The sequence below is a fragment of the Acomys minous genome (genome assembly GCF_964271855.1).
Source record: "Acomys minous genome assembly, chromosome: 1".
Taxonomy (NCBI): domain Eukaryota; kingdom Metazoa; phylum Chordata; class Mammalia; order Rodentia; family Muridae; genus Acomys; species Acomys minous.
The window spans coordinates 6,194,077-6,221,992 of NC_140483.1; the positions used below are offsets into that span (position 1 = coordinate 6,194,077).

General features: G+C 45.0%; 1 protein-coding gene across 6 annotated transcripts in view; it reads left to right on the top strand.

Annotated features, from left to right (window-relative positions):
- Positions 1-27,916, top strand: part of KCNK2 (potassium two pore domain channel subfamily K member 2) — a 186,641-nt gene that overhangs the window by 78,827 nt on the left and 79,898 nt on the right. For 5 of the 6 annotated variants that reach the window (XM_084773396.1, XM_084773395.1, XM_084773397.1 and 2 more), the window contains one exon: positions 19,201-19,318. The exons of the other annotated variant lie outside the window; for it this stretch is intronic. In XM_084773396.1, coding sequence (XP_084629522.1) covers positions 19,201-19,318 — 118 coding nt within the window. The remainder of the gene's footprint in view (positions 1-19,200; positions 19,319-27,916) is intronic. 6 annotated transcript variants of the gene reach the window in all.

The window sequence follows — 27,916 nt, forward strand, 5'->3', positions numbered from 1 at the left end:
CACCTCTCTGTGCCCCAGAACCTCCGGAAGCCACTGGAATTTTCTTTCATCATTGTTTGTTTGGTTGTGTGTGTGTGTGTATGGTGTGTGTGTGTGTTTGTGTTGGGAGAGGGAGGCCAGAGCTTAATATTTGTGTCCTTACCTAGGACTGTCCACCTTATTTGCTGAGAAAGTTCTCTGAATAAGACTAAGGGTTACCCATTGTCCAGACTGGTGGACTAACAAGGTCCTGTGATGAGGCTGTCTCTGCCTCCGCCTTCTGTGCTGCCTGGGCGCTGAACTTGGCTCTCCATACGTTCATGGATGGGAGGCACTTTACCTATGGAGCCTCCTTGCCAGCCCCAGAGTTAGGGTTCTCTGAATAAGAGATGGTGTAATCTTTATCTGTTCTTCTACTGAGGGACACTTAGGCTGTTTCCAGGTTCTGGCTATTATGAATAAGGCTACTATGAACATGGTTGAGCAAATGTTCTTGTTGTGTGCTGGAGCATCTTCTGGGTATATTCCAAGGAGTGGAATAGCTGGGTCTTGAGGAAGCCTTATTCCCAGTTTTCTGAGATAGAACCAGATAGATTTCCAAAGTGGTTGTACTAGTTTGCATTCCCACCAGCAATGAAGGAGTGTTACTCTCTCTCCACATCCTCGCCAGCATGTGGTATCACTTGAATTTTTTATCTTGGCTATTCTAATGGGTGTAAGATGGAATCTCAGAGTCATTTTGATTTCCATTTCCCTGATGACTAAGGAGGTTGAGCATTTCTTTAAGTATTTCTCAGCCATTTGATATTCCTCTGTTGAGAATTCTCTATTTAGTTTTGAGCCCCATTTCTCAATTAGGTTGTTTGGTTTGGTGGTGTTTAATTTCTCGATTTCTTTATATATTTTGGATATTAGACCTTTGTCAGATGTAGGGTTGGTGAAGATCTTTTCCCAGTCTGTGGGCTGTTGCTTTGTTGACAGTGTCTCCTGCCTTACAGAAGCTTCTCAGCCTCATGAGGTCCCATTTATTAACTGTTGACCTTAAGGCCTGGACTTTTGGTGTTCTTTTCAGGAAGTTGTCTCCTGTACCAATGTGTTCCAGGCTCTTCTCCACTTTTTCTTCTAACCGATTTAGTGTCTCTGGTTTTATGTTGAGGTCTTTAATCCACTTGGACTTGAGTTTTGTGCATGGTGACAAATATGGGTCCAATTGCATTTTTCTACATCTAGACATCCAGTTAGACCAGCACCATTTGTTGAATAAGCTATCCTTTTTCCATTGAATAGATTTGGCTTCTTTGTCAAAAATCAACACTATAGAATACTACCCAGCTATTAAAACAAGGAATTCCTGAAATTTGTGGACAAATGGATTGAACTAGAAGTGATCACAATAAGTGAGTTAACCCAGAAGCAGAAAGACTCAAATGGTATATACTCACTTAAAACTGGACACTAGCCCAAGGGGCAAGTCCCATGAAAGTCTTCACCTACCAGGAAAGTGGGATAGATGTAAGGACATCCTATTGGGACTATAGGAGAGAGAAGTATGGGAGAATGGGGAAATAGAAGGATCCAGAGGGTCCCAGAAACCTACAAGAAGAACATTATGACAGGCAGATCTGGGCCCAGGGGTTCTACTCAAACTATGGCACCAGCCAAGGACAATACGTGCAATAAACATTGAATCCCTACCTAGATCTAGCCAATGGACAGGACATTCTCCACAGTTGAGTGGAGAGTGGGGACTGACTTTCACATGAACTCTGGTGCCCCATATTTGACCACATCTCCTTCATGGGGAGGCCTGGTGGCACCCAGGGGAAGGATAGCAGGCTACCAAGAAGAGACTTTATACCCTATGAGCATATACAGGGGGGAGGAGGTCCCCCTCAGTCACAGTCATAGGGGAGGGGAGTAGGGGGAAAGCGGGAGGGAGGGAGGAATGGGAGGATACAAGGGACAGGATAGCTGTTGAGATGTAATATGAAGAATTAATAAATAATAAAAAAATTGAAAAAAGAGATGATGTAATCAACCAACAAAGGTAGCTTCTCCACTTCCGATTTGATTTGTGTGTTTATTTTCTTTCTCTCCCCTGATTTGTGTAGCTAGGATTTCTAGTACTATTTGAATACAGCTGGTGAGCATAGGTCTCCTTGCCTTGTTCCTGATTTTAGTGGAATAGCTCTTTGACCTTTTAAGATATCGTCACGTTTTATGAAAGGCCTCTGTATGTTGCATCGATCCCTCCAGTTGACAGTGTCTCACAGAGCTTCAAGGTCTGCTATTTTCTTCCCTTCCTTCTCTCTTCCTTCTCTGACTGGATACTAGCATACACGCTGGCTTGAGCTCGTGCTGTGGGACATCTCCAGTGAGCTCCTCAGCTCCGTCTCTCCCTGTCGACATAGCCTTACGGATTTTTGTTGATGTCCTCCCTTAATTTCTGTTTCCCATGATCTCATTAAACAGCTTTTTGTTGATAGTTTTGGTTCTTTATCTTTGTTTATATCCAACTGTTTCCTGGGCATTCACATCTGGTTATTTATAGATCTATCAGTTTTGATTGGGTCATGTTTCCCGCTTTCTTTGTGTTTTGTAACTTTCATAATGGCCCCTACACAATTGAAAAAAAAATAGTCTTTATACCCCCAGCTCTCTCAGCAACCCCCATTCTCTCATGAGCAGACTTTCTCTACTCAGCCAGAGCTCCTGAGATAGCAGGAGCTATAAATTCACTGTAAATTATTAGCTAGAAACGACTCACCTCCTCAACCATAGCTTCTAGTCTCTTTTGCCCTCTAGTGTCTGTCTGTGGGATTACAGGAGGCTCCCCCTCCCCCAATACTAGTTTTACCCAGACTTTTAGACTCTGCCTTATATGTGACAGAAACCAGCTCTTTGGTCAGCCCCAGAAAAATTGCCATCTCAGCATACACTTGAGTCCCTCCTCTCTCCCCATGGAGCAGAAGGGAAATGGAAGATTTTCTCTGGACTAGGGGCTGTGTTTGGTGGGCCATGGCAAGCAAGCACTGTGAGCTTTCTTGCTAATTTTCTTCTTTGATTCATCAAGTTTCATGGTTTCCCAGGGTACAGGAGACTCTTACACGGTCCCTGTCTTCTCACAAAGAGAACAGATGTGTTTGTTGAAATCAGATATGAGTGAGAGGATGAAAAGATGGGGATGAAGGTGGGGGAGGGGCTCTTCCTGTTCCACAGTCTTGCTCATGTCATCTTCCCTTCAGGTTTAGGATTGGAAAGCCATAATCAACTCAGGTGACAATTTATTATTGTTATTGTTATTATTATTATTATTATTATTATTATTATTATTATTATTATCATAATCATCATCATCATCATCGTTATTGAAACAGTATTAGGTGTCTTAGAAAATAAATCTGTGGTAGTCACTGTCTGTGGTAGTTAAAATGGCTGGTCAGGAGATCAGGGAATTTAAATATTTTGATGTAGATCTGAATATCAGTGTGGACCCCAGCACCCCATAGTCAGCACTTGGAGGTGACAAGCTTTGGGGTACAGAGAACAGAATGACTAAGCAAGAATTTTAAAGGCCACCGGAGTTCTGGACTCCGGAAATCGAAAGGATAAGAGAAAAAAAAAACCCCAATCGTTAACATCTTCCCCACTTTGGGGGTGAGGGGAGGTTGTCCATTTATAACTTAGAACACTGGAGAAGTGGGGTGCTAAGGGATCTGTTAGGGACAACAGCCTGTGGATGAAGGATTGTTTGTCAGAGAGAGGTGATTAACTGTTGAGGACCAAGCCAAGCCGAGACGTGCTTGGGCCCTCCTGTTTCTCCCATGCAGTTTTAATGTCTGTACTTGTCTCCTGTCTCACCAGCACGAGAAGACTGTTAGGTTCTGGGGTGATGGGGTGGGATAAGGCTGCTGAGATGCCTGGGGAAGGCTGGTGTATAAAGTCTCTCTCTCAAGGGCTTTAGTGAGGGGATTTCCATACCCCAGCCTGCAGCAGAGAGGAGGAGCACTGGGTCCTGTGTGACATCCTCTCTTCACTGGGTCACTGTGCTCTGAAATGCTCTTGGGCTTGGTGTCATTATGTGACTGAGGATGGACAGGTGTGAGGGAGCGACTAATGTACAGTGCACAGTGTCAGGCGCATTTGCTGTCCTGATGGCTGTAGGGTGACACTCTCCTGTCAGCCTGCGTGCCGCCTGAGGGAAGGGTTTAATTGCAGGTTTGTGTGACAACTCGTGGACAGGTGACAAGACTAGCTGTTCCAGTGGCCTTGAAATTCTGTTATGTCCATGCCTCTCCACAAAATAAAATTATTATTTTAAAAAATGTTTTCTATTGGCAAATGTTAGTTATGCATGGCAATGGGCTTCATAGTCACCATTTTGTGTATATGGGGTGTGTGTATAGGATACAGTGAACAGTATGTGTTCTTCCGTCATTGCTTCTCTGCTTCCCTTCCTTCTTCTGCCAATCCCCCTCTTCTCAGTGAGTCCCCCTTTTACTTTCATGTCCTGTGTATGCATGTGTGTGTGTGTGTGCATGTGTGTGTGCATGCATGTGTGTGTATGTGTACATGTGTGTGTGCATGTGTATGTACTTGTGTGTGTATGTGTGTGCGTGTGTGTGCCTGCATGTTTGCGTGTGTGTGCATGTGTGTGTTTGTGTGTGCATGCATGTGCGTGAGAGAGAGCGCCCCCATTTAGTGCTTTCATGAAGGGTGCCTGGCTGAGTGTGTGTTAGAGAAAGGCAGAAAGTCTGGAGAGAAGCCAAGGGCTGAGATGAGTGGCAGTGACAGCGCTAGGGCATGCCGCCACTTGTGTATACCTTTGCTGCCTCGAGTCTGTGACACTGAGCCAGGAAATGGAAGCACACTAAAGGGGTTCCCAAGGCTCCCTGTGCTGCTCCGCACAGCGTTAGCGAGTCACCAGGAAACTCCTCTTTGGTGTGTTAAGAGGAAGCCATACCTGGGGTCTGAAAGCACAGAGGATTGGTGACTCAGAGCTATGAGTCAGCCCAGCTGCGGTGCCACCGAGATGAGACGCTCTCGCTGGCCTCAGACAACACCTGCCCGTCAGTACTAGCATGGTTTTTTCCTAGAGCTTGCTGTTACTGATTACTAATTTGCCTTGTAGGGATTTTGTTGATCAAATATAGGTTTTGCTAACAGGTTCCCTTGTTACTTGTCATCTGTGGGTATGCGCACGGCTCACATTCTCCATGTCTGCTGTGACCTTTGAGTCAAGTGTTTAGGAAGGACGGGGGAGAGCCATTTGTTTATACATTAGAAACAGTCTGTCACTGCTTGGCAGAAATGTGAATAAATTCTTTAAGTATCTCCCTTTGACAGCTTTATATGTGTCCTGGGCAGCCCTTTGTTTAAGCGTTGCTGTTATGGATGTATGCATCAAGGTACCAGAGAGTTTAGTGGGCAGACATCAGTGACTTTCTATTGGAAAAAGCAAATATAATCTTCCTAATGGAGAAGGCTGTGAGTGTACTTAGCTGGCCAAGTGAGGATTCCTTGCCATATTTTAGACTAATAACTAATTCTTGCCCCCTTTACTTTATTTTGGGACCGGGTTTCACGTAGCCCAGCGAGCCTGGAATTTATGTTGTAGCTGGATGTTGGCCTTTAATTGAGAATCCTGTCTCCACCCCCTAAACATTGGGATCGCAAGCATGTCACCACACCTGGCTTAGCTAATTTATTTATTTATTTATTTATTTATTTATTTATTTATTTATATTTTATCAGTTTAAAAACCTACACTTGAGAGCTGTAACATGTACATCTTATGCATTGGTTATTGTAGCACCCCGTAGGCAAAATATTTTGAAAATATGTTCTTAGCTGCTGTCACCCACAGCCTTATTTTCCTGCCTGTCCTATTTTGAAGACAGTGTTTTAAAGGAATCTTCTCCCTCAGTGTGTGGCTGAGCTTGCCCTGTTTCTTCCTTGCTGTGAGGACGGCCTCCAGCTGCATCCCTTCTGCATGTCCTTTGGTTTGTTTCTTCCTTGCTGTGAGGACGGCCTCCAGCTGCATCCCTTCTGCATGGCCTCCAGCTGCATCCCTTCTGCATGGCCTCCAGCTGCATCCCTTCTGCATGGCCTCCAGCTGCATCCCTTCTGCATGGCCTCCAGCTGCATCCCTTCTGCATGGCCTCCAGCTGCATCCTTTCTGCATGGCCTCCAGCTGCATCCCTTCTGCATGGCCTCCAGCTGCATCCCTTCTGCATGGCCTCCAGCTGCATCCCTTCTGCATGGCCTCCAGCAGCATTCCTTCTGCATGGCCTCCAGCTGCATCCCTTTTGCATGGCCTCCAGCTGCATCCCTTCTGCATGGCCTCCAGCTGCATCCCTTCTGCATGGCCTCCAGCTGCATCCCTTCTGCATGGCCTCCAGCTGCATCCCTTCTGCATGGCCTCCAGCTGCATCCCTTCTGCATGGCCTCCAGCTGCATCCCTTCTGCATGGCCTCCAGCTGCATCCCTTCTGCATGGCCTCCAGCTGCATCCCTTCTGCATGGCCTCCAGCTGCATTCCTTCTGCATGGCCTCCAGCTGCATTCCTTCTGCATGGCCTCCAGCTGCATCCCTTCTGCATGGCCTCCAGCTGCATCCCTTCTGCATGGCCTCCAGCTGCATCCCTTCTGCATGGCCTCCAGCTGCATCCCTTCTGCATGGCCTCCAGCTGCATCCCTTCTGCATGGCCTCCAGCTGCATCCCTTCTGCATGGCCTCCAGCTGCATCCCTTCTGCATGGCCTCCAGCTGCATCCCTTCTGCATGGCCTCCAGCTGCATCCCTTCTGCATGGCCTCCAGCTGCATCCCTTCTGCATGGCCTCCAGCTGCATCCCTTCTGCATGGCCTCCAGCTGCATCCCTTCTGCATGGCCTCCAGCTGCATCCCTTCTGCATGGCCTCCAGCTGCATCCCTTCTGCATGGCCTCCAGCTGCATCCCTTCTGCATGGCCTCCAGCTGTATTCCTTCTGCATGGCCTCCAGCTGCATCCCTTCTGCATGGCCTCCAACTGCATCCCTTCTGCATGCCCTTTGGTTTTCTGTTCCCTTCTTCTGCTTCTTCCTCTCTCCATATTTCCCTTTTTGTTAACCCCAGCACACACAGACGGAATTGGAAGGTGGCCAGGAAGATAACGTTTATATTTCCATAAACATTATGATCCTCACAGCTATCTGCCATCTGGGCTGAGTGGGGAACACACGCCAGGTGCCCCTGCTTCCTCTGTGCTTCCTGTGTGCCCTTCTGACTCCTTCCGGTTTACAGGTTCCCCTACCTCCTCTGTGCTTTCTGTGTGCCCTTCTGACTCCTTCCGGTTTGCAAGCACTTGGGCATGCTTTCTCTCTCTGGTTACATTGTGCTCCTTTTGTTGAGTGGTTCAAGTTCAGCCCTTGTTTTATAAATAGTAGCATCTCCATCCACCCCTCGCACTCAGGTACCAATTGAACCAATGTATCTGCATGTATCCAGAGTACATATATTACTGCTGCTAACTGGGAGATACCAACAGCATCAAAATGGCTGCCACACTCGGGAATCCTAACTCTCCAGAAGCAGAAGCAGGTAGAACTCTGTGAGTTCGAGGCCACCCTGGTGTACAGAGTGAGTTCCAGGGCAGCCAGAGGTACACAGTGAGATACTGTCCCAACAGAAGGGGTTGGGGCTCGTGAGATGACTCAGAGGTTAAGAGCACTGGCTGCTCTTCCATGGGTCTGGCTTTAATTCGCAGTGCTGCAGGAAGCTGATGTTCTTTTCTGGCCTCCGTGGGCACCAGGTATACGTGTGTGGTATGCAAACATATATGCAGGAAAATCATTCCTACACATAAGTTTTATTTTTAAATGTCTAAAGAGGAGTAGCTCTAAAGAGTTCAAAATGCTTATGTTGTATGACAACAGGTGAAGAAAGACAAGAGCCACGGATACTACTGAATAAATATGTGCATGTTGCAAATCCCACTCTGCCTTAGGGACTAGGAGGGTTTTTGTTTGTTTGTTTTGTTTTTGTTTTCAGCATTCAAATCTCTTCCATCCAAGCATTAACCAGGCCGGGCCCTGCTCAGCTTCTGAGATCAGGCCATTCAGGGTGGTATGGTTGTAGCCCATCACTGTATTTTAAACACGCAGTGAGCTCAATTTAATTCTATGATTAAAAATTTTAAGTGCATATGCCCAGAAAAGCCAGCATGATTGCCCAGCTAGGTAACTGTTTCTTTCTCCCTTTGATGGTACCCACCTCAGCCTACTTTGGGTTTTAAAGTTTTGTTTCTACTAATAGGAATTCAACTTACACTTTGAAGAGAGTGATAAGCAAGCTGTGTGCCTCACTAGTGAGCATGAAAATAGTTTTGACCTGCAAATGCACAATCCCCAAATAGAGGGGAAGATGTGAGACTGTTGCACAGGGTGCAGCTTCTGAGTCCGCCGTGTAGAATCCCCCTCCTGTAGCAGGGGCTGTTCTTCTCAAGTTAGAGGCGAGGGCTTCATTTAAAATAAAAGGGTTGAATCTGGGCATGTCCTCCTGAAAAGCCCATTTTTAAGGCAAAATATGAAGTATATTTTAGCTCAAATTGTTTTTTAATAATGATTGATAAATTAAAATATTATTTATATTACCCTCCTTACAAAATACAGCCTGAAGAAACCTTGACGACACACCTTTTTCTAGTTTGTAAGTATAGTATGACTTAATTTGCTATGTTTTGTATTCAAATGCAAATGTGATTCCATTTATATTTACACAAAATCATAACTGCATTTTATAAAAGAGAAAGACAATTGATGTAGATTTAGAAAGCGTAGTGCTTGTCAGTAGACTTGAGCAGATAATTTGATTGTGGGACACAACACTGGCATTTCTATTTCTTTTCAAAATTATGTATGTACCTCATTTTCCCCTGGGATTTAAGGTGGAATAGCCAGAAAAGGGCCAGGCCCACATGGCCATGCAACTTCTGGACAGCAAATCTTCATAGAGTGAACTACAAACACGTGTCTACCTTTAGAGGCTAGAATATATAGGAATTAAAATGGAGCTTTTGGTGTCAAGTCATAAATATACAATTTTAAGATGGACAATTGTCTCAAATGCTTAATGATTCAAGATTTGTCAGATATGTTCAAATACTGGACGCATTTTGAGTTTCCAACCAGAACTCATCAGTCAGTCAGAATTTTTAGGAGATAGCATTCCTAGTGACATGAGATTTAGCTTGAACTAGCTTTAATACTGCAGTAACGGACATCGCGCTGCAGTGGCATGCATTGTGATAGTCCACTCTTCTGTTCTGTGGTATGTCAGTAGTCAGTTGCCATCCTCATGCCACAGATATTCAGATATTAATAACATTGTATCATTTAGCCCACTTATTGTTAGCAGTATGAATGATGCTCAGCTCACATCTCAAAGGGAATAAGAGAGAGCATATTCTAGAATCATATATGAGTGCTCACTGCAGCTTCCTCAGATAACATACTCTGAAGTGGAAGTAGCTTTTATAATTTTTAGAGAGTTATAGAACAAAGGAAAGTCATGAGGTCATCAGGTAGGCAGCTTAAAACAAAACAGGGAATTTAATGTAAAGGTCTCTGGCACTATCTGAAAATTCTTTGGTTTTTGGATTGGTAGGAGCTGGTGGTGTGCTAAGTGGACACGTTCCAAAGGCCTTTTGGCCAGTAGCTGAAATGACATGGGCTTAGACACAGAGGTTAGCAATAATGGCCGCCAGAGACCAAAGACAGTCCAAGACAACTTGACTCAGGATTGGCAACATTCCAACTGTTCGAGCAGTCCAGAACTAGTCAGCTTCATAGAGTCTTTAGCGTAGATGCAGCTCTATTCCCAAGACAGCCAGTTCACAGCTAGACTATTCCTAAAGAACGTGCTGCTAGTGCTGTATTGTGTCAAGGTGCTGTCTTTCCCCTGGTGGATTTTCAGTGTGATGAGAAGTGCTCTGGTCCTGCCTGCTTCCCTGGAGAATCTTCACTGTGTTGACCACTTTGATGGAAAGATGCCCTCACTCAGGATGCCCATGCCTTAAATGAAATCACAGAATATCATGAAAGGACAAAGGGAGAATACAGGTCTGGCTCCTGCGACATTCTCAGTGGTGTGATGGGTAGGGCTTGGGGTGGCTGTGTCCAGAGCAGTGGCGTGGAGACGTAGCTCCACCTGCTTCCTCTCAGCACTCTGAAGAGTTCTAAGCAAAGTCAGGTCCTTGGCCTTTATATTCAGGAAAGTCAGGGTGAACCAGTGTGAAGAAGAGATGGGTTTGTGGGTACTGAGAGAAGGCTCAGCAGGTAAGAGCCCTTGTTTCTTTTGCAGAGGACCCAGGTTTGGTTTTCATCATGCACATGGTGGCTTACAACTTTCCTTAATTACAGTTCTGGGAGCTCTAGGACCCCCATCTGGCCTCTGAGGACACCAGGGTCACACTCAATACACTTGAATACAAACAGGCAAAACACTCACATTCATAAAAAATAAGTCTTAGAAAAGATATTTGATATAAATTTTAAACATGACCATTAACAAAAAGAGCCAGAGGTGGTGGATGACTGCAAGGAAAGAATGTCTTTGCCACACCAGGATGCACAGCAGAGACTGACAGCACGCGCGTGCGCACACACACACACACACACACACACACACACACACACACACACACACACACACGCACCACACACACGCGTAGCCTGTGTGGGTACAGAGCAAACAGCGTCACAGCATGGAGAAGGGGGAGGGAAAGAGAACACAAAGCCCTAACCAAGAAGTTCTGTGTAGCTGACAGCTGCTGGGTGAGAGAAAGTCAGCTTTCTTCAATGGAGTGTTGGGGTACATCATCCACACTCCAAGGCAGGCTCCATGCCCAGAGGTAGCTGGCCAGCACAAACAGACTCTATGTTGGTTTGTGTGTGTGTATTTTTTAAAAATGGATTTTAAATTTCATTTTGTTTGTTTGTTTGTTTGTTTTTGTCTTAAGATTTGTTGTTGTGGTTCATTTTCTTTCCCCCATCAAGTTTGGTGAAGTAGGGCGTAGGAGCTGAGGGGAGTTGCAAGAGGGGGAAGACTACACTCAAACTGCATTGTATGAAATAATTCTGTTAATGAAAAACCTCAAAATAACTGCCATCATGTAGAACCAGGCTGTCATTATGCTGGCATGGAGCCACGGGGGAAGACGAGGTGGATGCTGAGGAGCCACAGTGGGTTCCCAGCATTATCCTCTCGCTGAGTGTCATCTGTTTCCTTCAAGGTTTTCCAAGCAGCCTTGCTCGCGTGGCTGAAATGGTTGGATGTAGTAACTTGGTTCCTTTTAAAGACAAAGCTCCTAAGGTGGAAATGGTTTCCCCATGAGGAAGTGGCTACACATAAAATTCTATAATTACGCATTACAGAGATCTGGCGGGAGAGTGCTTCTGTTCTTTAAGGGACTGTATAACTCTACAGCTGCCGGGATGAATGGCTTTACCACTGTGGCAGGTTCTCAGAAATAATATCCTTTTTAACCAGAAGGCACAAACGAGACTCTTCCTGAAGACTCAGTTCAGACAAGTGTCTGCTGAAACTAGTCTCTGTGCATCACTGACGCAAACTAAGAAGTTAGCCCTTTATTAACAAGCGGCCACAGGTGCTTGCATCTAAAATGCTCAAATTGGGGTTGGGGAGACCAGGAGGGCTCAGTGGTTAGTAGGGTGTACAGCTCTCGCAGAGGACTGGGGTTCTCAGCACCCACATTAGGTGGCTCACACTGCCTGTAATCCCAGTTCCAGGGATCCAAAACCTTCTCTGGCCTCCATGGGCACTGGCGTGCAGATGTTGTACATAAGCTCACACAGGCACACACAGTACACACAAATAAAATGTTTTAACATTTTTTAAAGTGTTTAAATGATTATCCCAGCCCTACTTTCAGGATTTTAGGTGTGGTGCCAGTTAGATGACATACTAATTTTGACGTCTGCAGGAGGGATTTGTAGGAAGCATTCAGGACAGTCTGTGCCATGCTGAGGGACATGCAGTCTGAGTGGCGGGAGAACAGGAAGGAAGTCAGGGCCTGGGGAAACAGCTCAGCGGGTAAGAACACTTGTTGAGCAAGCTCAAGGGCCTGAGTTTGAATCCCCAATACCCACGTAAGAGCTGAGCGCAGCCCTGCAGCCTCTAACTACAGAGCTGTGTGGGGCGGAGATGGAGCATCGCTGAGGCTGGCCACCAGCCTCGCGCCAAGGTGGTGAGCTCCAGGTTCGGTGAGAGACCCTGACACAAGAGAAAGAGGTGGGTAGTGGTGATGCACGGCCCCAGGACCTTCTCTGACCTCCGCATGTGTGGGCATAGCAAGGCGCACCCGCAACACAGGCATACCCATGCCCCTCCCCCCCAAAAAAGCACAAACAGATTTGGAAAGCATTTTCATTTTTAAATTTACAGTAAGACCAATTTAAAGACAATATACACTCTTCAGGTCTTTTCAAAGAAGAGCCACTTTAGGAGCATTGTGACATGAAGAGTCCTTCCTTGCTGTCACACTCAGGGGAGCATGTTTCTGACTAGCGGTTTTCCCCTGGATTCTAAGGATGTGCTAACCCATGCGTACAGAAGTAGAGATGCGTCTCACCAGTGTTTGAGGCCAATGCCAGGTAGGGTTCTGACATGCCAGATGGCATTGATGCATGAACTTTTTATGGTTCAAGAATGAATGCAGCCACAGTATAACTCAGGCATATAGATTCTAAAGCGAGTATTGTCACAGAGACCAAGATTTTATCATTACCTTTATGACTAAATTCCCCCATCATTCCTTAAACTAAGTGTCTGGACTAGAGCCACGCGCTCAACTTCTTTTTCATGGAACACACCCTTTAGATTTTTTCTCTTTATTTATTTGTTTTCTTGAGATAATCTCAGGTATATCAGCCTCTGCCTCCTGGGGGCTAGCATTACCACCTGTGCACCACCACACCCTAGACCTAACACCGTGTTCATGAGGTGCTGGGGATGAACCCAAGCTTCATGCATGCTAGGCAGTTGCTCTACCAGTTGACCCATATCCGTAGTCTCTGTGCACATTCTGTCTGTGAACTGAGCAGCAAATGTCAGTAGAAATCCATGGTGGTTGTCAGTTTCTGTTTGTGGGGCTCAAGCTTGGGAGACTGTTCTTGTTTAGCCTTGCACAGAGCAACGTCTTAGGGTAAATACACGTGCTATTGTGTTCTCTTCATCTTCAGCCAGACAGGTCAGCCCACTTATAAATGACCAGTGTCAATTAATATTTCACAAGACTTGGTCTTAGTAGAAAAGTGAAGTTTTTAAAGCTTATATGTTCATGTGTGTATTGTGCATGTACGTGTGTGTGTGTGTGTGTGTGTGTGTGTGTGTGTGTGTATCCATGTGGAGGCCAGAGGTCAACATTGGGTCCTACCTGAAGTTCGGTGATTTCAACAAGAATGCCTGGGCAGTGACCCCCTGCGGTCCTCTTGTCTCCCCAGATCCAAGCTTATGGGCACCTGCGGCCATAGCTAGCCTTTTAGTGTTCTGTGCTCACCCGGCAAGCTCTTCACTGACTGAGCCAACGAATGCTCCAGCTCCTGAAAAATCAATTTCTGTCACCCACCAAGCAGTCCTGTCACTTTAGTCACAAACATGCGCAGTTAGAAAGCGTTTTCCTGAAGGCAGTTAGTGAGTTCCCTTTTTACCTGACTGAGAACATAGGCACAGGTGCGGAGACCCATGTCAGCGCCTAGGAGAGTGTACCAGGATCCTGGGGCTCCTGACCAAGAGGCTTGTAGCAAGCCGGAAGACTAGGTTCTCAGGAATTGTCGGGAAGCTCCTGCTAACCCACCTGCTGGGTGTTTAGTTCTCTCAGGAGCAGTTCTCACAGGCAGCAAGTCACAGTCCTGTGGAGGGGATTTACAGCCCCAACATGGGCAGCAGCCCCCACTTCTGCTTATAGCCTGGCTCTGTGTCTCTTGAATTTACCTTACAGAATATATGGAAAGGAACAAGACGAAATAGGATGGGCTTCAAAGGCCCTGCTCAGTCAACTGCCGCAGGGACTAGCTTGCCATAGTCCCTGGGTGAATCTAAAGTCACCTGACCTCACCTCCCTCACCAGTATTGTCTTGCCAGTGTTTTCACAGGGCTGGTACTTCATCGATTCGCATGACAGACTGGCACTTGTTCTCTGAATAAATGGGTGTGTTGAAGAAAATGTCTCCTAAATATAAAAATATAACTCAGATGTAGCTATATTCTTTTAAAAAAAATCTTCTTTCCTGATTCTCACTGGAAGTGTTTTCCTGGGGGTTGCAAGCAGGTCTCGTGTCTGCGCCTACAGGGCTGTGAGCTCAGGAGTCAGTGTGACCCCATGGTTAGTGACAGTGAAGTTATCCCTTCAGAATAATATGCTAGGACACGGTCATCCTAAAATGCCATTTTGCTATAATCCTAATATTTGGGGGGTGGGGGGGTGGAGTCAGGGGAAGTAGAGGTTCAAGGCCAATCTCAGTACATAGCAAATGTAGTCTGGGCTACAAGAGACACCATCGTAGGACACCAGTAGCAGCAGCAATCCTTTCATATCTATGATGTCTTGGCTTTTTTATTTTAATGGGCCCGGGTGTTTTGCCTGCACGCTTATCTGTACTGCATGCGTGCCTAGTGTGGGAGGAGGCCAGAAGAGGGAGTTGAGTCCCCTGGGATTTGAGTTACAGATGCTTGTGAGCCATCATGTGGGTGCTGGGAACTGAACCCAGGTCTTCTAGAAGAGCAGAGCCATCTCTCCAGTCTCAGCATCTTGCTGGTTTTAAGCTACACAGCCTATGAACTCACTAGAGTCAAGAGCATACAAAGCAATCACTGTTTGTTTGATTTCTGTTTAGTTAGAATCATGTTTATTTCTGTACTTGCTATATACTCTGTGTTGTGATTCCTATGTGAAAATACTTTCAAATACCTGTTTAGCTCAGCTGAGGGGGAAGTGGTGACCCTCCCCCCAGAGGTAGACAGTTTCTGCCATGGGTTCACTCTGAAGATGACCCCCAGCATTGGTGCAAAGCGTAGTCACCTATTTTTCAGGCCATTTGTAGCAGCCAAGAGATGTGCCGGAAATGTCCTAGGACAGTCACATTTGCGTCATTCACTGACCTGCCCAGCAGGAGCCTGTGTACCCTTTCATAAGATCTTGCTTACAAAACATGTTTTAAATTTTATTATTGATTTTGGGGTGTGTGAATATGTGAGTGCAAGAGCCTGGGGGGTGCAGAAGGACACATCCGACGGCCTGGAGCTGGAGTCACAGGAGGCTGTGAAGCCTCTGGCCACGGGTCCTGGGAACTGAACACTGACCTCTGCAGCTAGCCACTGAGTCATCTCTCCAGCCCTTGCTTACCAAAAATGGTTTCTGAAACTTTATTTATATATTTTAAAACTTGTTCTCACAAAATATTTAAATGATATTTGCTTACCAATACTTAATATATGTGATGGTACATTCTCTATTTTTTGAGAATTTTGTATGAGGAAAACACTCATTTTATTGTTCTTATTTGCTGTGGAACTTCTGATGAAAAGATGAAATAAAGCATGGCTATTGAAAAACATGAGATAAAAAAAAACCATAATGTAGAAACAAGCTTTTCCCAAGGTAGAAAACAAATTTGAACACACATACACACGAACACACATACACACATACACACATACACACACACACACACACACACACACACACACACACACACACACACACACACAAGCAATAATGAGTTCAGTGCTAAGCACTGGTTCTCCAGCTTGGTCCCAGGAGATTCTCAGAGCTATGAGAAGCTCAAATCAATCTCTGTTCACTTTTTAAAGAATTTGATTATGTGTCTGTGTGTGAGTATGTGCATAAGGGTGCAGGTGCATGAGGAGGTCAGCAGCGGGTGTTAGATCTCTTGCGCAGGAGTTACAGGAAGTTGTGAGCCACCCTCTGCAACTGTAAACTAAACCCAGGTCCTCTGCAAGAGCCTTATATGGTCTTAACCACTGAGCCATCTCTCTAGCCCCATAAGCAATTTTCTTAGTCTCATGAAGGTGTTTTGTGTTTTGTGTTCTCATGTACAGTACAGTTTTCTGGAGACTATGTGGTGGGCTGTCCCAACAGATTGACTGTGGAAGCATGTATTAGGATCCTGCTTTCTTGTATTGAGTGAGATATTAAAGATACTTATAAAATTATAAAGCTGCTTCCCTTCTTACTACATGTTGAGGTTAAAAAGAAATCAGTGTTTATAATTTAAATATACAAAATAAAAGCTTACTGATTTATTCAGTAAGTGATGAGACTACAAAAAGATTGATACCCTATGAACATATACAGGGGGAGGTAATCCCCCTCAGGAACAGTCATAGGGGAGGGGAATAAAGGGAAAATGGGAGGGAGGGAAGAATGGGAGGATACAAGGGATGGGATAACCATTGGGATGTAACAAGAATAAATTAATAAAGGAGAAAAAAACTGAAGAACTCAAAAGATGAGAAATATATATTTGTATATTCAACAGTGGTGAATCATTTTTAATTTAAATCAGAAAAGAGTAAATTCTCTGAAAGTAATCATATAGGTCTGTGTGGAATGAGCACCAACTGCCTGAGATGCAGTAAAGACTTGAGCTGTGGACACCATAGGAAATATAGACTGTTAACTTTCCTTTTTGTAGATTTCATGTATTTTAAATATGTCAATGTTTGCAAGAGAGAAAAAGAGGGAGTGAGAGAAAATGAAGAAGAGGGAGGGAGAGAGAAAATGAAGGAGAGAGGAAGAGAGAGAATAGCATAAAGCAACGTGAAAAGACAAGAGCCAAGGTCTTTCTATACAGCCCAGCCTTGAGCTCTTGGTCCCTCTGCCTCTGCTTGGAATTATAAGTGTGCATGCATCACTGTGCATGGCTAATATTTTACACATATTGGACCCATGGAAATGAATATTTGCATAAAACCATAAAGAGCAAAATTTCATTTCTAATTTTGTTTGTGCTTGCTGCTGGTCATGGAACCCAGGCCTCAGTGTGTGCTGCATAAGAGCTGTGCTATCTGTCTGGCTGTCCTGTCCTGTCCTGCCCTCCTCCTCCTTTCTTTCAGTTTTAAGACAATGACTTGCTAATTTACCCAGGTTGGCTTTGAATTCGCTCATAGGTCAGGCAAGCTTTGAATTCCTAAGTCTCCTGGCTTAGCCCTTGGAGTAGCTAGGACCACAGGCCTGGTCCACCCTCTCAGCAGAGCATGTTTTAAAAGACTGATAATGAAGGAAAAGCTATATTATCTATACTAAGAACATAGAGTCAGACAAGCAGAATTAACTGTCTTAGAGCTAGCTTCATTGCATGCTGTGCACATGTTTGCATGTGAACCCTTTTTGTTTGTGAAATGTAATGTATAAAACACTAGTATTCAGTGTTACTTACAATAAAGCATATATTCTAAACATTTATCAGTGTAGTGAAGATAAAATGTTATTAATATTAGAATGATTGCTACACCTTTGTATAGTGTTGAATGACAGTCGTAAATAGGATCTTCTGGATAGATAATGACTATTTTCCATCCAGCATTATAAAATATTAATAATCTTTAATGTGGCTAATTTATTTCTAGCAATCTCCCCAGAGGAAATATTAGAAATAGGAGTATTGAAACACAAATATATTCACACAAGAGTATTTTATAATGAAGCATATTTCAGTACAGCAGGAGTCATGTGTACTGGATGATGATAAGTATGAAAATAGCCAGTAGAAACAAGAGTAAGGACATTATTAAATAGTCTATTAATAGTTAGCATTAGTCAATACACAGGATTTTTGGCCATTACTAAGTTGTAATTAACTAAACATGGAGAATACAACATTTAACATAGGTTATGCATCTAACTATATAAAAATTATATTGAACCAGATGTAGTAGTTTTGGTGTGTGTCTATAATCTCAGCAAGTTGGTAGGTTGGGCATAAATATTGAGAGTTCAGGGCTAGCCTGGGCTACATATCAAGACCCTGTCTCAAATTAAAAATAATGAAAAAGCTATCAGGAGTATACAGCTCAGTACATTAACAGTGTCTGTACTCTGAAATAGTGAATCTTCTTATCATTCCTTTGGAATCTTTCCTTCCTTTCTTAATTTTGCTTTTACAATTAACATGTCTTGTAAAGTAAATAAATGCAACATAATGCCGTTGACTTTGCACACAAGCACCACTGTCTTAATCTATTGATGGCCTGCCACTGTGAGCAGCTGTGAAGGAGATTGCGCTCCCAATCTTGGTTGCTTGCTCGCTCTCTTGCCTCAGACAGTGGCTGGTGGAGGTGGGGCCCTGTGCGCTCTGTTCTCCCTTTGCTTGCGATGCCATCCACTGTAGGCAAGCCATGCTGTCTTGACCTTTTCCTCACCTATCAACTGACTTTCTTCCCCATTCTAAAATCTGAAAGCTAAGCTGTAAAGCTCTCCCCAGCCCCGGCAGAAGCACGCCATCTGGCCACCACAGGTGCTTTCTGGCTCCACATAATTGACACTTCCAGAAGGGGTTACCATGCTGCCTTTCAGTGTACCTTTTATGAGGTGTACACACATAGCACGCAGGTCCGTGGTTCCCATGAACACTGCTTTTGATGGCCTTGGACAATTCTCATTCTTGAGGAGTTTGCTAGACTCTCTAGAAAGTCAAAGCATCTGAATCTAACAGGACAGACATAGCCTAGAATCCGGTCACCATGGTCTTTTTCTTCTCACCTTAGTCTGTTTCATTGGGTCCTTTGAAATATGCTCTCAGCTCATACAGACAGCCCAGTCTTGGGTCTTACCATTAACATCTGAAATCATAAGCATGTTAATGAAGCTATTATGTGTTATTTAAACCTATAGCCAATCCATGCTGTTTACCAGAGAACACTGACGTACTCAGGTATTGAACCTGTCATGGAGATGCTATGTGTGTGCCCCATAAGAAGCGCCATGGCAACCCACTCACTTGGTGTGAAATGTGAAACTCTTGGGATTTAAGCGATATTACATCGTTCAGAGGAAATTTTTGCTCCCTTAACACTTCTTAAATAGAAAAATCAAAGTCTTTGATTTGATCTCTTTTGTGTAATTTGCCATTGGTGGGGTGGGAGCTGCGGTGTTGGATGTGCTGTGTGACTGACATGTACTGATGAGTCTCTCTTTGAACTTGCAGCAAATAGTGGCAGCAGTAAATGCAGGGATTGTCCCTATAGGGAACAGCTCCAATCAAGTTAGTCACTGGGACCTCGGAAGCTCTTTCTTCTTTGCTGGTACTGTTATCACAACCATAGGTAGGAGACGACTTGCTTTCTCTTTACTTTTTGGTATAGTTTGCGACTTGACATTTATCTGTTCAAATTTCCTTTATGTAGTTGGTCAATGTAGCCTGAGAAAGAAAACTAGGTCATGCCACACAGAGTTCTGCATTAAACATTTGAAACTGAGGGAGCCAGCGAACTCCCCATCAGTTCAGGATATAGAGTTTAAAGTCTATGCCTGTCAAACTCAGCAGCAACATGGTGGAGACATTTGACAAGTGATAACATATTGCAATGTATCGAGATTGGTTTGAAATGATGTGTTTTTTTTTTTTTTTTTTTTTGTACATGCAGTTTTTCTCCCCCGTCTCTTGTCTTCAGTGTGACAGGACAGGATTTGAATCTGGTTTTGACTTAATATACTTACTTGATATAACTGATATCAGTTTATAAATCCTCCCCAAGCTGATGTGCCTTTCTCAGGAGATCAAGAAATGATGTTGATGCCGACATTTCTATCAGCAGGGTCAAAAGTTGTGTGGCTGTGAAAATCTGGAAGAATGGCAACCTCGATTCTTAACCATAATAACAGGCTGTGTTTGAGGCTTAGACATGTTGGCCATTTCTACTGTGGAAATAACTGTTTATTGTGTAAGCTACTTAGAGTCTGTAAGCATGGGCAAAAGAAAAGCAAGGCTCACAGTGCGAGTGAGAATGGTTTGTTCCTGTCCAAGGATAACTCTACTGGTTATGTCTTAACTCACTGTGCTGCTAAATGATTTTGCAAGAGACATATTCATTATATGCCCTTCCTGATGCTCTGTATGTTTATAAACAGTCTCATTTTTTTTCATTTTTTGTAAGTTTCACAGACATATACTTCAGTGCATGAAAGAAAAAATAAACCATTGTTACCAGCTTTACCCCCAAATTATAGCCGTTGAACACAGTAGCTGGTTATTTGGGCTACTTAGGAAGCTGCCTGGGAGCCCTGTCTTTTACTGATCCAATCTCGGTTTGTAGCCTTACGTGGCTCGAGCCACTCAGAGTCCCCCTTCTGGGATCTTTTACTTCACAGTCTTTCCTATTCCTGTGTCAAGGCCATCTTCTCTGACCCTGGACTAGATGAAGAGTTAGCTCAGTGTCCGTGTGACATCCAGACTTTGATTCTGTGCAATTCAAAAAATAAGTATCAGCTTTGCTAACGTCACCACTCACTCTAGTGACTGTTATGTCTTTCCCAGCCATGCAGGTTGTACCCTGCCACCCACTGCACTGCTCCCTTTGAGAGTAGAACTTGGGAGAGTTTGAGCAGGCGACTTGCAGTATCTTCTGTAGGGTGTCCTATGAAGGTGATGCTTCATGCAGTCATGTGGGCTGAGATGTCCGTGCCTTTTCTATTTCGCTTTATCAGTTTAAGATGCAAGCATGAGCCAGGCCACTTATACCTCAGAACAACGTTCAGGGGAAGGTTAGTTATACAATGTGCTGTATTAAACTTTAAGACCCAAATTTAAGGAATTGCTTTCCAAATTACTCACCCTTTCTAAAATCAGATCCTTCCAGCTTCCCCAAATTCTACTCCACGGCTGCTGACTATGCGGTCTCTCTGTGAACACTTTTTATTTTTTCCATAGCAGCTCACAGAGTTGGCCCTGCTTTTAAAGCAAACCCAGACTTGACTAATCACCTTGCTAGCTGCTACTGATGAGCAGATATCACTCTGTATCACTTTGGTTGATGAGGCTCACTCTGGCTCTCCCTGTTTCCAACACAGCCACCAAAACAACCACAGCCCCATCCATGCCTGTTACTGGTGGCAGGATGCCAGGTCCATAAAGTCAGGGGGGGTTGCCTGTTTGATTTTCCCCTAAGCCCCCAATTTCTGAGGTATAGTGGGTACCTAAAGATTAATTTAGGGGGACCTGGGGAGATTGCTCAGTGGTTAAGAGCACTTGCTGCTCTTGCAGAGGATGCAGGTTGGCAAAGACTGGGAAGCTCACAACTCCTATAACTGATTTCAGGAGCTCCACTGCCCTCTTCCAGAATCTACAGGTGCCTGTGTGCAACAGCACACACACACACAGACATAAACTCATTCCTTTAAAGCAATGGGTATTACAATTGAAAGCAAATAGGCACTTAGTTTGTGTGAGCTGTGGCTCAATGGATGCTACTTGACATTAAATTGATAGCTATGATACTAAATTCAGGGCTTGTTCATCAGTAGTTTGCTTGTTTGTATATTTATTTATTCAGTGGATAGTAAGCACACTTTCTCTGTTGCTGGGAGTCAAAGTCCTTGACCCCAACTTGCACAGCAAAGAGTCAAGGTGGTTGATGGGCAGGTAAACAGAACTAGGAGAGCCAGGTGCTGTTATCTAAGAGCAATGGGAACCCATGGAGTACTTTAAACATATCCAGGTTAAGTGGGTGGGGAGGAAAGAGCAAAGCACACTGACCTCTGGTTAGTAGGTGAGGTTCCAAGACTGGAAAAAGAGTTAGTGATTCCCAAGGTAATACATGTGGATGAGAGAATTCCAGGCATAATGGGCTCAGGGGAAAAGATGAAGGTAGAAATCCAGAGGGGTCTGAGGGTCATCTAGAGCAATTGCTGATGTTGGAGGATGGCATCCTGAGGATGATTTGGTACCAGTCTCAGTCCTTTACATCGCATCATTGCTGCTTTGCCGCCTTTGGGAGCAAGGACGCAGAGAGTGCTTGCAGTCTCACAACCGAGATAAAAATGACACATGAAAAGCAACCGTAGGTGTCACTTCGTCAAATGTTACATGAAACTGGGCTTGTAGTGTGGTTGGAAGTGGGAAAGGTGAGAGTGGGCCAGAGCTGAAGACAGGTCTATCTATGTTGGATGTAAACTGTAACTGTACTTCAAAGAAAACATTTCTGGTGAGAGGAAGCACTGCCCAGCCTGTGGTGGGAATCAAGCTAAAGCCCAGTCAGAGTGTGAGCTTGACGTGGTTTGGGGATGGACGGGTAAACATCTGTGTAGACTGTCGGATCACTTAAGGGAGCAGTAGGAAATACCAGAGGTGGAGGGAAAGAGCAGTAGAATTTGATTGATATTTGAGGATTTTACACCGACTAAGTAAGATAAAACATTGATTTGTTTTTTAAAGTAAAATAGGAGGTGACAGTGACATTAGGATACATTGTTCATGAAAAGAGTAAATAAAAACAGCTCAGCAGACAGAACAATTAGGAAGCTGGGACAGTGGCATGCAGGAGCCACCGAGGCATCACTTGGGATGACAGGAGTCGGTGTGGAAGGACCAGAGGGAGACAGAGTGTTGGCAGAATTACACAAGGGAAGCAGTCAGTCTCGGTGACTAACAGGATGAAGAGAAGAGACTGGGAATGCTGAAAGTGAAGGCAGTATTTAGACAGGAGCCTTGTAATTCATCGAGAGCGCTCGTTGATCCTATTCAGAAAACCAAGTTTAAAAAAAATAGCCAAGGTTTTAAATGCTGTGTTATTTTAGGAAGCTTCATGTTAGTACTTTATCCCCCCAGCCCGCTCCCATCAACTTTTTTTCCCTTCATTTTAGTTATTTTTTAGTTCTTCTGGCTCAGTTATGTTACTTTCTGGTCATTGCATTGGGGTCAAAAAGACCAGCTACCAATGAGGACATTAATAAACAAGACAGTGGGTGTTTGAGGTGATTGCTCCAGGAGAACCTGATGTTTGAGCACAGAGAGAAGCCAGAGCACCGAGTGGGAGGCTCTCCCAAAGAGGCTGCTGCCGCAGGAACTCTGAGGGGGCGACATCCATCTGAAACCTGAAGGATTAAAAGAAGTCAGCCTTGTAAAGACAAGTAGAAAGATGAGTTCAGTCAGAGGGCACAGCCACGGCATAGATCCTGAGTGGGATGGAGTCTGGCACACTCAGAGGAGCTATGAAGCAGACCCTGGAGGTCACGGTGAGGGTCTCTGTGGACCCTGTGCAAGATCTCATGAAAAGAGCGGGAATGAATAGCAGGACCTGGCTCAAGGTCCTTTCTAGTTTACCATCCCAGCATTCCTCAGGGCTGAGTAGAGAATCTTTCCTTCCACCTATTGCCTTTACAAAGAACACTTGCTTTCTGTCCCCCAGGGTGTTGAGATTAGGTTCGGCTTTGTAGTTCCTATGGTTTGTGTGATTTCTATATTTAAAAAAAAATCAATAATGGGTTTGATTTTTACATGGTTTGAATTGCTAAAGATATTATGATATTGATGTCTGGCTTGCTGTAAACTTTCATTTCATAAGTTTGGTATCATATTTAAGTGATGAGAAACATAGAAAACAAGGCAGAGGAGGAGGAGGAAAGGAAGGAGGAGGAGAAAGGAGGAGGAAAGCGGAAAGAAGGAAGGAAGGAAGGAAGGAAGGAAGGAAGGCCAGTTAGTCTGGAGTAATTTTATAAGCAGTTTTAGATGAAGAAGAGGAAGAAGAAGCAAGTTTTGGAAACACAGGGAGAGTGCAAAGCCCTTTCTTTTGCTGGCTTTGGCCGATACCCTTTCTCTTGTGTGGAGTGGAGAATAATAAACCTGTAGCTCTGAGGGAGAGTCCCAATGTTTTGTATTTTCTGCAGTCGGTACAGGAGTCTCTACCTACACACAGAGATGAGGGGTCCCGAAGCAGAGGTGTAGAATTTGCCACGAAGGCTCCCCAGAAGGTGAGGTTCCTGCAGCTTTGAGTGTTGCGTGCTAACTTACTAATTTAGCACACTCATATGTCTGTGGCATTTCACCAGTCTCTGAGAGAGCTGCATGCTGGATTTTTAAAGTCTATTTTAAATGAAAGTTAAGGTTCTTTCAGGCAACTTAAAGATGAGTAATTTTGCAAAGCAACTTTTAACATGGACACATATCTTAAAAACTTACTAAAGAGGATTATCATTTTAAAAACATGAAATCCTGGTATTGTTATATACTGAAATGTGAAAAGGCAAATGAAATTGTTTTGGGTCTCTGACCCTATGACTCTTTTCCTACATTAAATTAATGAAAGTAAAACTCATATCATGAAGTTAACATACGTTCTTCATATTCAAACCTGCATGCAAGCTTGTGTATTATTTAAAGAAGGAAGAGAGGAGGAGGAGATGATCCCCACCCCCCACCTGTCAGAGAAGATACCCTGAGGCTAAAGTTAGATTTGTGGAGTCCAGCGTCATGCTGGACGGGTGATGGAGCTGGGTTCCCATGCACGGTGCTGCAGACCGCCCGGTGCCTGAGCTGGCTTAGTCACGCTTTCTTCTTACTGTGCATGCGTGCACAGCAGGCAAGAAGGGGCTTGCAGAGGACACCGTGTACCTTGTCCTACATGAAAAGGGATTTGGAATCCCGTGGGATTTTCTGAACATTATCCTCCATCGCCCCCAGCGTTATCTCAACATCAATATTGCTTGTTAGCAGGAAAAAGCGTATTTTCTCACTTGTACATAATTTTGTGCAGTTTTCAATAATGCACAATCTGGAAAGCAATGACAGTCATCTTTTGTGACCTTGAGATCACCTGCAAGAGGAGCTGGAGGGATGATGCACCAGTTAAAGGCACTGGCTGCTCTCTCTTCCAGAGGACCAAGGCTCGGTTCTCAGCCCCAACATGGTGGCTCATGACCATCTGTAGCTCCAGTCCCAGGGGATCCAATACCCACTTCTAGCCTCAGTGGCCACCAGCCCTGAACACAGCGCACACTGTTACATGCAGGGAAAACACTCAAACCCACGCAATAAAATAAACCATAAAAGTTGCCCCTCAAATGAGAAACAGTGGATTTTCATGCCCCGAATAAACCCCTCACCTGTTTCTTCTAATCCCCTGTTCTCTCCCCTGTGGCACACAGCACATGTAGGCCCAGGGTGTAAAGTGTACAGCACATCTGACAGAGCAGAACACAGGCAGTCATGGCTCTGAATGTGATTAAAGCTGGGCAGGTCGTGTATGAGAACACTGTTCGTGCAAGTGGGTCTCACGTAATAAAGAAGGCACAGAGGAACATTGGCTCATGCTCGCCTACCTTGCTGGTGATTGTGCTACACACCTGCTTTTGTCCATTTTTTTCTTGAAGGTTTCTTGAACAAGTACAGTCTTACTTGTGGAAAGTTGGCATTGTTGTGTAGTATGTAAGGCAGAGCAAGAACCTGTGCCAGGTGACACTTGTGCTCACCATCATGGTGTGTGTGCAAGCAGCCTGGGCACTAGGTGACACTCATGCTCACCATTGTAGTGTGTGTGCAGCAGCCTGGAGATACCAGGTGACACTCATGCTCACCATCGTGGTGTGTGTGCAGCAGCCTTGACACCAGGTAACACTCATGCTCACCATCGTGGTGTGTGTGCAGCAGCCTTGACAGGGGACACTTGTGCTCACCATTGTGGTGCGTGTGCAGCAGCCTTGACAGGTGACACTTGTGCTCACCATTGTGGTGTGTGTGCAGCAGCCTTGACAGGTGACACTTGTGCTCACCATTGTGGTGTGTGTGCAGCAGCCTTGACAGGGGACACTTGTGCTCACCATTGTGGTGTGTGTGCAGCAGCCTTGACAGGTGACACTCGTGCTCACCATTTTAGTGTGTGTGCAGCAGCCTGGATACCAGGTGACACTCATGCTCACCATCGTGGTGTGTGTGCAGCAGCCTTGACAGGGGACACTTGTGCTCACCATTGTGGTATGTGTGCAGCAGCCTTGACAGGTGACACTTGTGCTCACCATTGTGGTGTGTGTGCAGCAGCCTTGACAGGTGACACTTGTGCTCACCATTGTGGTGTGTGTGCAGCAGCCTTGACAGGGGACACTTGTGCTCACCATTGTGGTGTGTGTGCAGCAGCCTTGACAGGTGACACTCGTGCTCACCATTGTGGTGTGTGTGCAGCAGCTTTGACTCACTGTAGGTAGAAAGGAATTCTGGGAAGCTCTTGGTTCTAAACTGTCTGAAGAAATACTGCTAGTGAAAACAAAGCTCAAGCCATCAGAAATGCACTCTGTCTCCTAGCCTTTCAATCCTCTCATTTCCAACATTCCCTTGAAATAAAAACAACAATGGTGTCCAGGTTGCTGGATGCACCTATCCACCCTCTCTGGAGATGCTAACAAGGAAAGCAATAGCTGGGCTATGGATGGGCTCAGTGGGTAAAAGTGGATGCTATGGGAGTCCAAGGACCTCAGTTTAAGTCATCTGAACTCACAAACAACTAGACTCAGCAGCAGTAAGCATCTGTAGCTCTGCCACTCCTGTGGGGAGATGGAAGGCAGAGATGGTGGACCCTTCAGCAAGAGAAAACAAAAACAACAACAAAACCAGACACCTTCATCATCTTAAACAAGGTGGAAGAATTCAGGCCTGGCCTGAGATTGTCCTTTGATCTGTGTGCACATGCCTCCACATACATGTGTCTGCATCCATGTAATCAAGTGTGCACACCATGCCTACATTGTGTGTATACACACACACACACACACACACACACACACACACACACACACACAGAATGGGGGGGGGAGGAGAGGAAAGAGGAGTCCTGGTAGGACAAAGGAGAGAAAGGTCTAAAGGAAAACTGAGTAAATTTTCTCCCCTAAACTCTCACACCGCACATGCGTTCCCCTCCCCCCTCATACTAAGCACTGCTCCATCAAACACTACTTCAACGTAATTCTTTTTTTTCTTTTTTATTAATTCATTCTTGTTACATCTCAATAGTTATCCCATCCCTTGTATCCTCCCATTCTTCCCTCCCTCCCATTTTCCCCTTATTCCCCTCCCCTATGACTGTTCCTGAGGGGGATTACCTCCCCCTGTATATGCTCATAGGGTATCAAGTCTCTTCTTGGTAACCTGCTGTCCTTCCTCTGAGTGTCACCAGGTCTCCCCCTCCAGGGGACATGGTCAAAGGTGAGGCACCAGAGTATGTGAGAAAGTCATATCTCACTCTCCACTCTACTGTGGAGAATGTTCTGACCATTGGCTAGATCTGGGTAGGGGTTTAAAGTTTTACGGCCTGTATTGTCAACTTAATTCTGATGCTGGGTTAACCACAGACTCTACAGGTCAAGGATTAGATCCATGGCTGCCTCCACTTGTGTCCCGACTCCTATCCTTGGATTTGCTTCCTCTGAACTCAGGCTCCTCCGTGGCTTTGGTCTAGAGCTGCTCACTAGCTCAGGGAAGCAATTTACATTTATCAGCTTATTATAAAGGATAGTACAGAAGATAACATATGCAGTCAGACATACAGCGGGCAGGCTGTGTGAGACACAGCCTGAAGCCTCCATGTCCTGTGTAGAGCCACATCCTCCAGGCATATGCGGAAGTGGAAACCCTACCCATGTATTTTAGAGATTCCCACAGCAGCTTCGTTAGACATGCACCATGGACGGTGCCCATTTCTGGTCCCTCTCACCTTCCCAGAGGATAGGAGAGATGCCTCCTAGAGCTAACTGTCCATCCATGAGGGGAAGCTTGAGACAGTTGTTACATGAGGTCTAGCCAAGAAAAGAGGGCAACGAATGTGTGCCTGCTTGCTAGTATTCACCATAATTCTCTTTACATCCGGTCCAGGGCCCAGAGATGGTGCCACTGGCACTCAGGGTATCTCCTCCCACCTCAGTGACAACCCCCCACAGACATA